Source organism: Astatotilapia calliptera, chromosome 4, assembly GCF_964374335.1.
Source record: "Astatotilapia calliptera chromosome 4, fAstCal68.1, whole genome shotgun sequence".
NCBI lineage: Eukaryota > Metazoa > Chordata > Actinopteri > Cichliformes > Cichlidae > Astatotilapia > Astatotilapia calliptera.
In genome coordinates, this window is record NC_137425.1 from 10,396,573 (window position 1) to 10,410,054 (window position 13,482).

At 41.5% G+C, this 13,482-nt stretch overlaps 1 protein-coding gene across 3 annotated transcripts in view; it reads right to left on the bottom strand.

The window, feature by feature from the left end:
* The window catches only part of dock6 (dedicator of cytokinesis 6), a 31,145-nt gene extending 20,213 nt beyond the window's left edge, over positions 1-10,932 (bottom strand). The window contains exons 1-14 of one of the 3 annotated variants that reach the window (XM_026164564.2): positions 10,725-10,932; positions 9,032-9,119; positions 7,488-7,666; positions 7,212-7,280; positions 6,926-7,052; positions 6,293-6,505; positions 4,363-4,448; positions 4,176-4,242; positions 3,762-3,911; positions 2,581-2,661; positions 2,210-2,366; positions 1,518-1,648; positions 392-485; positions 114-276 (exon numbers count right to left, since the gene is read on the bottom strand). In XM_026164564.2, coding sequence (XP_026020349.2) covers positions 114-276; positions 392-485; positions 1,518-1,648; positions 2,210-2,366; positions 2,581-2,661; positions 3,762-3,911; positions 4,176-4,242; positions 4,363-4,448; positions 6,293-6,505; positions 6,926-7,052; positions 7,212-7,280; positions 7,488-7,666; positions 9,032-9,119; positions 10,725-10,774 — 1,655 coding nt within the window. In that variant the 5' untranslated portion in view covers positions 10,775-10,932. The remainder of the gene's footprint in view (positions 1-113; positions 277-391; positions 486-1,517; positions 1,649-2,209; positions 2,367-2,580; positions 2,662-3,761; positions 3,912-4,175; positions 4,243-4,362; positions 4,449-6,292; positions 6,506-6,925; positions 7,053-7,211; positions 7,281-7,487; positions 7,667-9,031; positions 9,120-10,724) is intronic. The other 2 variants (XM_026164567.2, XM_026164565.2) reach the window with 2 other exon arrangements.
* Positions 10,933-13,482: the final 2,550 nt, after the last annotated feature.

The following is a 13,482-nucleotide window of genomic DNA, read 5'->3' on the forward strand; positions in this document are numbered from 1 at the left end:
ACACAAGAGGCCCAGACTAGGTCAATGTATATTTGCTTAATAGGTAAACTTACTATAAAACAAACATACACAGTGTGTTCATATGTGTGTGCCTTTGTAAGATGAACGCTCACCTATAGGTAGTGTGCGGTGTGTATACTTGGCGGGCGGGGAACTCCAGCACCTCTTTGGTTGGTCGAACACGCAGGTCTGGATATGGCTTCACATGAAGCAGCTCTGGTGAGAGGCAGTAATGAGGCAAGTCTGGAGCTGGAGAGATATCGATCTTCAACTGGGCTGAGAGGCAAAGCAGGTCGGGGATTAAAACAGAGACATATAAACAGTGCATCTAAAATCACCCATGAAGCTTTGGGTGAACCTTTCCTAGACAACAGAAACGTGTTGGGTTTACCTGTGACAGGCCTCAGGCGGCGCAGAACAGAGGACGGTCTGCGCATATCTGCAAGATACTTGTAAAGGTCTTCATCGCTCAGCCTATCCCCCTCCTTGGTAAACAAAAGAGCAGTTCTCTATAAAACTGTTTCAATTTTATTTGAAAAGCATTTTTTGATCATCCCTCTTATATGGATTTTTTTTAATATATATATTTAGAATAGGTCAGCGTCTTTGTTCAGTTCAGTCTTACCCTAAAAGTGGACACTGGGGAGGGAGTTAAATGCAGTCAGGTTTAGAAGAATGACCAGAGCACTGACAATTTAAGTGCACTGCCATGATTAAGAGGGTGTGTTAGAAACATGTTGCAGTGAGAGGAGTATGTCACATAGCGGACACGCTCACAGGCTTTGTTTCATTTGTCTCTACTAAATTAAAAAGAGTAAAAACAGGCTGCAGTTTTTCACTTTTATAAAAACTAACATTTTGGAGGGAAAGGCTTTTTGACAACTGACTTTAATAAATCACACCACATTCATGGATTTTACTAGGATAACATATAGCATATAAGTGGTCTGAAAAACAGGGTTGCCTTCAGGTTATGGTGACAAGTGTCCCATCGTTGGAAAGAAATGCACTCTTGATTCACAGTTATATAAAAAGGGATGTCTGCATAGACTGTGCTTTCACAACAATTCACTGATAACTATGGTGCAACAGCTCAGAGAGCATAATCTTTTTTTTAAAAGATTAATAATTAAATGGACAGTATTGCCCAAGGTTAGTAGAAAAAGTAGTTTTAAAGCACTGGGGCTATTTATTTATTCCCATGTCTTTTATTAGATACTGTTAATTTCATACTATTAATTCTATTTATATAGCAGCAATTCACAAGACAATAACTTTCTCTGGACACTTGTCATTATTTAAAGTAACAATGTGACAATAATATATAGAGAATTCCACTGATTACCTTTAAATAAGTGCTTGTTGACAGTAGAAAGAAAAATGAAACTCTACTTTTTATGCAGTTATTTATTATGTCTCACCTTTTGTTTCTATAGTGATATTCAACTACCCCATTCAAATAATGGGTAGTTTACCTCACTGTAAGGACAGATCTACACATGTGCACTTCTAAATACCTGCTTGAAGAAGTTGGTAACGGTGAGTGTTGCAGGACGGAAAGTGGCAAAGTTACACATGTCATCACCGATGCTCATCCGCTCGAACCCCTTCTTCTTTCTCTCGTTCCACGTTCCATGACCTTTTCGCTCTAGCAGTGACCCAAAGGTGTGTATTATAGGGACAGGAGACATTTGTTACTGTAATTAGGCAAATGGTCTGCATACAGTGATCAGCCACAACATTAACACCAGCTGCCTGATATTGTGTAGGTCCATTCCAGGTGCTAAAACAGCTCTGACCCGGAAACACGACCTCTGATTGTGTTTTGTGGTTTCTGAATCCAGGAAGTTAGCAGTGGACCCTGTGAGATTTGGAGTGTGGGGCCTTTGGATGAGTGACGATGCATTCCACATATGCACAGTGCAGAAACTAGGGCAATATTTTGGGATTTTTGAGTTCCTCAAGCAATTCCCGAGCATTTTTTCTTTTGTAAGGCACACTGGCCAGCTGCGAGACGCTGCTGACATTGCAACAGTGTTTAAGTGGACAGCACACATCACACTAACATCTACACGAATGTTAGGTTTCCCAGCATCATGTTCCATTCTACCACGGTGATGCTCCTGTCAGTAGTTTTAATGTTGTGGCTCATCAGTGTACGTGCACATGTGAAATTATCAATGAAATATATGTATATAATCAGCAGTACCAGAATCAGAGTCCGGGTCAGACCGATCCAGACCTCCCACACTGCTGACGATGTTGAGAAGGTGAATGGCCGTCCAGGCAAAAGGCATGCGAAAACAGCCGAGACGCGTGCACGACTGCTCTGCCTGAAGGCGCAACTTCTCTAGCTTTTCCTTGTGCTGCAGTGGAACAAAATATGATCTGAAAAGATACTGAACAGCCTAAAACATCTGCAAGAGCCAGTATTGGCTTGCCAAAGACGACAGTAAATATTGCAGCCACCCTGACAAAATTGAGTAATTCTTGTGACTAGACAGTAAGAGGGTCCCACGTGCATGGCGGCTGCAAGCTCTGAGCATTGCAACAGTTTAAAGAACATTTTGGCTCCATTACCTTAGATGAATCTGATTCTTTCATAACCATGTAGGGCTCACAGCATTCACTAATATCTCCTTGTTGAAGGACCTTTTCAAGCTGAAAAAACACATGCAAATGCACTTTTAACTCACTGAGAGCAATTATGTGATTTAAAGTAATATTTGTTGTTGATGTTCAGCGCTGTGAAAAAGTATTTGCACTCTTTTTCTGATTTTTTAGTCTTTTTGCATAATTGCCAAACATGTTTCAAATCATCAAATGAATTTTAAAATTACACAAAAATAACCTGAGTAAATACAAAATGCAGTTTTGTATTTAGTTTTTTAGCCACACCCAAGTGGCCAGCCCATTCTACAGACCTGATTACTGTTCAAGAAAATCAAGAAATCACTTAAATAAAACCTGTATGACCAGGTGAAGCAGGCTAAAAGATCTTAAACTGCATCAATGGAGGAGGAGGTCCGGGAGGTCACAAAAGAACTCAGAAAAACATCTGAAGAACTCTAAGCTTCACTTGTCTCAATTAAGGTCAGAGTTCATGATTCGACAGTAAGAAAGAGACTAGGCAAAAATGGCACCCATTGTAGAGTTCCAGAGTCAATACCACCACTGACCAAAGAGAACACAAAGGCTCATCTCATACTTGCCAAAAAGCTTCGCAATGATCCCCAAAACCTTTAGGAAAATTCTGCAGACTGATGAGACAAAAGCTGAACTTACTGGAAGGCTTGAACCCTGTTACATGTGGCATAAAACCAAAACAGCATTTCATAAATGTGCATAATCCAAATGGTAAGCTGTTCGTGGTCAAAAACCCTACAATGTGGCTGAATTAAAACAATTGCGCAAAAAATAGCAAGCCAAAATTCCTTCACGGCGACGTGAAAGACTCACTGCCAGTTATGGCAAATCCTTGAATGCAGTTCTTGCTATCTTGGGTGGCAGAACCAGCTATTAGGTTTAAGGGGCAATTATTTTCTCACACAGGGCCAAGCAGGTTTGGATGGCTGTTTACCCTTAATAAATGAAACTATCATTTAAAATCTGCATTTTTATTTACTTGATTTATCTTTGTCTAATATTAAAATTAGTTTGAAGATCTGAAACATCCAATTGTGACAAATATGCCAAAAACTAAGAAACAAATCAAATGCATTTTCCCAGCACTGTACATGTGTAGTTGAGTTTTTCAGTACCTTAATGACCAGGAAAATGTCAGGAGAAGGGTATGTGATGGAGAAAATGGCGGAACGAGCCAATGTAGATATGGCGACATGAGGTGTATGGGGTTTTAGGAGTCCTTTCATCTGATCCGAGTTAAGGTCAAAGTAGAAATTCTCAGAGATCTGTTGGGAGGAAAGATAAGCGGGAATCAGAGGAGGCAGGGGAAGGAAAGATGATAATGGAAATGCACGTCAAGGGATGCTAATTCAGTTTTGACTCAGTGATCTAAACCGCAAGACCACTTAGGCCTCTTTGAGAAGAGGGAAATTAAATTAGTGAAGTATGAGCTCAGCATTATGTAAGTGGTTTTACAGAGTGAAACTCATTGAAAGAAGACTCATTATGCCAAATAAGAACTAATCAAATGGAACAAAAAGAAATAAAACCTTTTTCTTTTCCTTGATGTCATAAAGGGCGAGTGTTCCAAATATTGGCTCGATTTCTATTTCAAACCTGAAAAACATACAAAATAAACAATGTCAAATAAGGAGTGCATTGGGGTATTTGTAATAAATATAATAACCAGAGCATGAAGATACAAATGCCAGGAGCAAGACTCCAAATGTTCCTTACTTCAGAGACAAACACTTGACCATGATCCTCTGGCCACAATGTTCCTTGGGCACTTCAGGAAGAGAGCATCTCTCTACTGCTTCATCCTGCCACACAGAAAGGAAAACAAGACCCCGGCATAGCATTTACACAGATGTCATGGCAACATAGTGGCAGAGAAACAGTGAAGTGTACACATACATAAAAAAAAGGATGAGTGAGAAAAGGAGAACACTGAGGGAAGGAAAGCAAACAGTTCTCCTGAAGTGGCTGGATTTGCAGACATTATGGACATTCACTTTATGGGAACATTCAATAGCTCTGAGCTGAACAAATGGCAACGGCATTTATAAACTCTGCTGCCAGAGTCTTCTGCTCCCTGCAGCTTTAGCTCTGTGTGGTCAGTGCTTTTCTTTTAGATGTCTGGTTTGCCTTCAATTCGTAGCACTGTTTAGTTAGGAGTGGAAATGATAAATACAGTTTTATTGTCACTGACTAAAAAAGGTGCTTACTTTTTCATTTTAGCGTGCATGTCAGTAATGCCTTTTTTTAAACACCAATGAAGTGTTGTTGGTCTATCTAACCAGCCCACATTATGACCAAATCAACGTTACTAGCTATGGAGTTAATTTCTGTCCACCAGAAATCATGGTTGAACCAGTGCTGAATGTCTTGCTCAAGTCTCTCCCACAGCCACGATACTAGTTCTAGACTCCATGTTGGTGGAAAACCAGCAATATCACCATTTACACAGCTCCAAGTTCCTTCAGTACTTCCAGTGTGCTGCTAGTCTAAGCTGTTGCACTTAATTCATTACACAACTAGCCCACAGAAACGCTGCACTTAAGATCGATAATTCCAAAATCTATTTTTTGATAACAGAATAATTAGATCGTGGGCTGTTTCAAGGTTCTCACGGGGTGAACCATAAGAGAGAAACAACTCTCAGGGTACATCCACACTAACAAGTTTTAGTTTTAAACTTTTACAACATTTATGCCTAACGCCGGCACTGATAAGACATTTTAGAACCACTAAAAAGACTTTTAGAAATGTTGCTGACCCAGATTTAGTTCAAAAACTGCAGCATTGTGTTTCAGCCAAAATGAGCAAAGTGAGCTTTCAGAATCAAACGATACAGACGCTTATGTTTGCTTCCTGCTGACGTCTTATATCTCACACAAAGAAAACTAAAACATTAGCTTGCTCATATAGCTTTTTTGATTTCATCCTTCTTATGAGCATACTCTTTTTTTCCCTCCACTGTTATAGCTTCCTCTGTCAATGCTCCCAGTATTGCTCTAACATGTTGCTGTATTTGCTCTGTGGCAACCCCCAATTTGAATTTTCGTCTCCATGACGGCCTCATATTTGTGTCTGACTTTCATCTACAGTTACAACTCATCATGGCTCCATGCAGAGAAATCAGCACCGTGGAAATTGCTCTGTGTGCCAAAATATTACACTAATGGGTAATACTCATACAATCATGGGTATTTATTGCCACAAAATTTATAATAGAATGTTTCTCACCAGGAAATTGTGACCCGGAGTGATAAGCATTCATTATCAGTGTGATGTGTTTCCTCTAAACAGAGTAAACCTAAAGCTTCTCTCAGCTGTTCTCTTATTCACAAGGGGTTACCAGAGTAGATGCATCTGCATATTTGACTTGGCACAGACTTTTTTATGACGGATTCCCTCAAATAACCCCAGGGATATGAGTCTCCTCCTGGTTTTAACCCAGGATCTTAAGCATATTATACACGTGTTAACCACTACACTATGGAGCATGTAAGCCAAACCCTATGTTGACAGTATAGAATCCTGAATAACTCTTATTTAAACTAAATGTGTGATCATAGCTATAAATCATGAGGATTTTTAATTTGCTCTGTTTTTTCTAACTTAAACCACAACAGAGTCAGATATAAGAGAATCAAATACAAACCTCATCAGGGGGAGGGAACAGGCCAAGCAGGTCATTGTGGCGCCCCTGCTGTCGTGCCTCGGTATTGCGGTGGTCCATGTCCTCTGCAGCTGTTTGTTCCAGCACAGTTGGCAGGAGAGCGTCTGGAGATGAATTCTTCAGGTCAAAGATGCTGGAGGCCCAGCTGCCGCGAGGAGTCTCATCGATGCTGACTGACCGCCGCTTTGCGTCATCCTGAACCACACAAGATTGAGAGGTGAGGTCATGTGTTTTTCTGTTTGATTTTTTCCCCCTTCCAGGCAAAGATGTGTTATAAGAATTACAATGCTACATATCCCATTACCCATCTGATATGACTCATGTGGGGAAAATGTAATAGATAATGGATAAGACATTTATCCATTAGTCATTTTTCATATAATTAGCTTGTTGACCAGAATACAACTCATACTGCCTTTCTCTGTGATAATGAGACACCCAGCAATCTGGCAACTCTCTCTCTTAGCCTGTGTATTAAATGACAGCACTTTTAGTGTGTGACAGCTGGAAAACTTTTACTCCCGGCAATACTAAAACATGTTTCATGAACCTAACCTCACTGAACGCCCATCAGCATTTAAGATTACAGGGTCTTTGAACATCGCAGTCGTCTACCTGGTCTTCCTGGCGCTCAGCTGCAGCAGCCTCATCCAGTTCAAAGGTCTGTTTGACCAGCCCTCGTTGCCTCTCCCTCTGCCGCTCAGAGTTGTGAGGGGTGTATGTGGTGCTATAGAGCTGATATCTGAAGAAGAAGAAGAAGAAGAAGAAGAGTTGTCCAACTAATAATGTAACTGTCAATCACATGTGGAGTGAACACAGAAATGTGGCGCACATTATTACAAAATAGATGAAACGCATACTGTAGGTTTATTTAGCTGACACCCCTACTGTGACCACTTACTTTCTTTGAATGACAAGCCAGTCATCTGTGTAGACAGCCAAGGCATCTCTCACTCTGGAATCCAGCGAGCTACATTGAAAAACACATGAATAATTGAGCAAAGCATGCTTTTAATATTTATGTTCACAGAGAGAAGGCTTTGTTCCTATCTGTAGTGATGTTTATCCATTACAGTGATATTAAAGCTCTGCTTGTGTAGTAATGTCAAGACCATAAATGGGACTTGAGAGTTTAGTATGAGGATTGTGCTGGCCATTAGCAGACTAGCGGACTTACTCCTCTTCCTCAGGCAGTGGGGGCTCCAGTGTATTGCAGTCTTTGTCCAGGTGGAGGAGCTCCAGGTCATCTGACGGGAACTCCATTAGCTGCTTGAGAGGGCCGGGCTCCACCCCGGGAGCATGACTGCTCACATACTCCTCAAAGTCCACCGGCTCAACCACCTCCGTCAGTGGAAGCTGTCAGTCAGCATTAAACTATTATGTACATATTACTATGATGTGCCCACAATTTCTAGCATTACCACTTTAATACAAAATCACAGAAAGGGTAAACATGTGAAAGCAATGGTTATCTTTTAATTAAGTGGCATTCACAGGAAAAAAATCAGCTTCTGGGGAGTTATTACATTTTTATTGGTATTTTTCACTAAATTCATCATGTCAGAGACTTCAATGCGTTCTTGCTTCTTATATTTACTCTTGGATCAGAGTAGCTTTGGATGATTAACCGTTCAAAATAATCCAGGTTTATTTACTATTGGAACTTATTGAACTTATTGAGTTCATCCTCTGTCGGAAACAACCTTATAGCTCTCTTCTCCCTTTTAATTCAACTGTTTTCCTGACTGATTGTCGCACCCAAACAAAAGGTTTAACCAGCACATGGGTAGGGCTTCTGTGCTCGCAGCCAAAGCTTGTTTGAGAAGACCCCATTAGGAGTATCCCAAATTATTAATGACATAGACATACAACAGCAAAAACCATGGTTCTGATACCAAACAATAAAACGCAGTGCAAGAGATTACTTTCACAAATGCTGATCCGATTATTAAAAACTAGCCATGTTTAATATGGGAACCCACTACGACAGGAATGGCAGAAAAATATAAAAGATCCACACACGGTTGGTAAACAAAAACTTCCTGTACCACATATATATCTCTATATATCTCTATGCAAGCTAAAAAGAAAGAAAAATACTGTGTCTAAACAAGGTTATCCATTTCTTTTACAGTTTTGGTTTTCACTTCTCAATTTTGAACAAGGCATGTACTTTCTTTTTTATCTGTTTAATCAAAAGCAGAATCCCCCACAGGAACTACTGCTACAGCCCCTGTCTAAATGGAAAAAACCCTAAGTTGTTGTCATCTTTTTTTTCATATGGCCCAATTCACTGCAAGTAAAAACAAGGCTCTACTCCACAACCTATGTCTACCAGACTGTCTGTTAGAAGATCACAGAGAATTCTACATTTCTTCTGGGTTAATTAGAAACCATACTGGCATGTTTATAACAAGACACAAGACAATTTCCAAGACAAATCACCTGATATAACCATCCCTTCTTCTATTCTTAAGCGTTCATGGTGAGACCTTGCCTAGCTGTAGAACAACACAGCTGAGTGAGAGCAGGTATGCTTGCTTCAAAGCCACTTGCTGTGAACACTAATTAAAACTGCAATCACCTAAGTAACATCTTCCTCCTTGTATCTAAACTCAGTACTCATTTACAAAGTTACACCCATCCATTTCTGGCCTGACTAATTTGAGCTTCAGGGCTGCCGGGCAGTAACTCTGAGAGGTTAAACACAGGGTGACTCACAGGGTGGTGCGCGCCTCCTCGTTTCTTTGACAACTGAGGTGAGCCATAGTCTCTGGACACTTGTTTTCTGACCTCTGCAGCAACCGTCCTGAACAATAGAAAGGATTGCAGGTTAGAAATAAAACATGGGTGCAAATAACAAAATCAAAATCCAATTAAATGTAAGAGGTCATTCACATTTATTTATTTATTTTTACTTTAAAAAAAAAAAGTATTTACATTTAACAGCTTAAGTGTCTACAACTATTCAGGAAGTGACGTCTGCACTTTCTCAAATCCTACCCCACAGAATCTGTGAACCCCTTATCACCGTTTTCATCTCCTGGTACTAGTAGCAATGCTGAAGGGCAGCAGCTGTTCTGAAAAGGGACCCGATCCGATCTCACAGAGCAGGCACAGAGCCAGAGCTCCGTCCCTGGCCTTTATGAACTAACGGCAAAGGGAGGCTTAAAGACAGACAAAGCGAGAGAAGGAAAAAAAAAACAATCCTTTCCCAGAGACAGCAAGCAGCTGCTCCTCTAGAACCACATGTCTGTTTCTTTCATATACACAGCTGCAAAGGCTTCAACATTTCTGCTGTGATTACATTGCTAAGGTTCATGTCATACATCAATCGAAACCACAAGGACTCCTTAAGACTAGTGACCTCCACTTCCATCTCCAATACAGAGCTAAGATCTCCTTGTGATGACAAATCAGGTTGAACTTTTAAGAACTAGTACTACATTACTGGCAATCTGGAAAGAGCTTCTGCAGCTTCTCTGCACACCTCCATTTAAAACAGGAAAAAGGAACATTATCAACTGCAAAGTCAACAGCCAGAACACCCCTTCCCACCCTTTCCTGCATCCGGCGCTAAACAATGCTCTTGGTCTCACTAAAAAGTCGGGATTTTAGGAATGGGGTGGGCGATTGAGAATTCCTCTTTAGGATGCGTTATAGAGAAATTATACACTTACATCAGAATGTAGCATCATGTTTATTTCTTGATGAAACGGACTATAAAATGAACTGATTGAAGCTGAGGTGAATAGCTAGGGGGGGAAACACTTGTAACAAACAGGGAGCTACTTCCCTACCAACACCTCCACACACCCACACAAGCTTTGGTGCAGTTGTTATTCAAACACTCGGGTGACAGGTGTGACGAGTTTTGACAATTTTACCTGGAATGTGATCACCATATGTTCAGTGTGATGAAACAGTGCATTTCTAACGCATGCAGCACCACTTTTAACGGAGAGGCAGAACCAGTTTACAACATGTAGAAACAGGTTACTAATATATTCCCACAAGGCGAAGTCTTTCTCTTATTATTACTCCGAAACAAATACTCCCACTTAAAGTACACACCTTAATAGCAGAGCAGCCTTTGGCTCGGCGCTGTTTTACTTAAGTAGCCCAATCATTGTTGACAACAAAGCTCTTACGATGCTACGACAACGTGTAGAAAACAGGTTATTAAACTCGCAAAAGTGCAAGACACCCATTAAGAAAGCGCAAACTACGTGACTAAACCCCTTTCTTGTGGTATTAGGCTACAGGTGTGTTTATACCAAGCGGTTTATGCTTTGTGATACCTTACAAATCCTAGCTTAGTGGCTATATGCACCGTCTCTCCTGCAGGTCATTCTCAAGCAAAGCAAGCGGCAGTGTAGTAGCCGTTAAACAATAACTTCTGTCACTGTCTCACCGGTTGATTTTATGAGCAAAAGCCCTCCTTTCGCTCGGAGTCGATGACATTTCTCGTCCCCATGTAAGGAAAAGTCTTCGAATAAAAACTGAAAGTGGTCTGCTCCTCTCGAGGTTTCGCTCTGTCCCGCTTGTGCAGGGATGCGGACTCTCAGACCGCTTCCTTCTCCACGCTGGGACCGGGCAGGGATCCCTACTTGTTCCTCCTAGCGGTCGGGAGCTGAACCGCGGCCGTGCTGTAAAGCATACCTATACTACATCCGGTATTATTTCAAAATAAAACGCGATCGTCTTTCCTTATTGGTTTTTCGATCAAAATAAACAGAGTTACAACACTACGTTTTCAGTATACATAACCAATAACCCTTTTTAAACACGTAAGAACTTTTAACATTACAAAATCTGATCTGCGCCTTTAAAATTGTACAATGCTGTGAAAAAATCACTTTACGTCCGGCCTCACTATCCTTCCGCGTCAGTTTGACCACTTTGCACAAAGAGGCTATCATGTCTACCATCTGCTAACGCAGAAATCTCACCTGACCGGTTTAGAGCGACCTGTTCATGCCGCATATCCACATCGGTTTAGGTTTCATTGGTTTCATTTCTGTTTAAAATTTAGGAAGTGGACCAAAAACATTTCAAGTCCTGTTACTTTCACAAAGAAGGTTTTCTGATAACATGACTTTGACCGTCATTAATAACTAGGTGGAAAAGGACTCACTGTTTTCACTGGTTTTGTTCATTGCTGTTGTCAGGGGCGGCCACACAGTTCATGCGTCATAAAGCACAAAGCAGCATGCCAACTCAGCTTGCTCTGACCACTCAAGACAACACAGCGTGTTACACCTGCAGTAAACCAGCAGATGGGGCTGTTCACCGTGACTGCAGAAAGGGGAAGCCTTGCCTGGTTGGTGTTTTTTAAGATTCAATCTGTAAATTTGACCTCTGCAAGGAGACAGAAAAGGACTACAGCTTTGTTTACTGGCCGTGTTGGAAAGTCATACTGGTGAGCACAAAAATACTTATATATTTCAAAGGCAAACACCTATAAGGGAGATACTAACGATGTTTTAAGCTTACCGTTTGACCAGCTCTTTTCTCTGTCGTATTTGAACACATAAGGAATGACATTGGCCCTGACTCTCCCCTCTAATGGAGGACTTTTCAGTTTATGATAATGGCAGGTCTACATCTCCCTCCTGTCTGCCTGCCTGCAATCACCATTCCATACCCCACGCCTACTATGAGGAAATTATATAGCCATGCTTAGTGCTGCAGCCCAACCCCGCCACCCAACTCTCACTCCTTCTACCCCACAGTTCTCCAATTCAGCACCCTGGAGAGCTGCTGCAGGTACTCGGCTGTCCTCTGCGAGATGGCTGATGAATGGCAAGAACTGTAGAGCAGAGATGTGAAAAATGGGAAGAGAAGGAATGAACCAAGGAAAAATTAACCTCGCATGACAGAAGCGTGGCTGTAGCTGAGCAAAGACAGATGTCTCTAGGATATATGTTTATGTATGCATGTAGCACTCAAGAGCTGCATTAGAGCTCGCAGCAGGCATGACTCTGACCCATAGACACTGCTAATGAAAATAAATGAAGCTCATACTCGCCATCTCTCCCTCTATGCAGGCACGCTTCCACCACAATGCCAACACTCATCTTTCATTCTCCTCTGCCCCAAGATCCAACAAATTCTAATTTATTGGACGATGGGGCTCTCTATAATTGATTCCTTTATTAATAAAAATTCTATTATCTGCCCTGCATTCATGTGTGTATTCAGCACGTCTCAGGCATAACCTGAAGAGCTACAGTAAGTATATTTCTAAATGTCTGCAACAAGCATTTCAATATGAGCTCACTTAGTATTTGTACCGTGTCTTTATGTGACATTGCAACGTCCTTGCCTGGTTGAAAACCCACCTCCTATAAGTAGGCTGAACCCATTCCTGCTTTATCCTTCAGTCCACACCTTCCCTGCCTGCTTCCTTGCCTTTCTGTTCATCGAAGGCTTTCAATCCTTAGATCGGCACTATTGTTTGTGTGCCCAGCCCCCACGGCAGTGAGAGCCCCCACCACCACCACCACCACCACCACCACCACCATCACTGTTGTGTTACCAAAGAACAAAAGAGAGAGTGTCAGACACCACCCACTAGATCTCTTTCACACCAGAGCCCCCACCTCAGTTCCAGATGGGGTTGCCTTTTTTTCAGGGTCTCTCTCAACCCCAAGAGTCCTCCAAAATGGAGCCCCTCCTCCCCTCCCCTTAGAGCCAGAACTCAGCTGCCCGTCATCCACCTGCTCTGCTGCCACGCGCCCATGGCCAGGGCACGTCCCCTCTATATCCAGCCCCACCAGGGAGTCCTATTAAAATCATTATGCACTTCTTTTTTAACTGGCGTCTGCTTCCAGAGCATCACTAGAACCAATAGAAACTGGCAAAATAACTAAAACCTTCCAGAGAAAAGCTAACAAAAACCCACCAAATAACCTTTCATGACACCTTCAATGGTTATATATAATGTTTATATACATACACACACACACACACACACACACACATATATATATATATATATATATATATATATATATACATTTATGTGAATTTTATATATGTCATTAGAGACCATGCTTGCTCAGCAGCTGCTCTTAACGCAGGGTGGAGGAATTACACCAGATGAAAATTGTCATCAATAATGCTAATCTCCATCTTATACTGGTGTGCTATACAATGGTCAGGCAGCT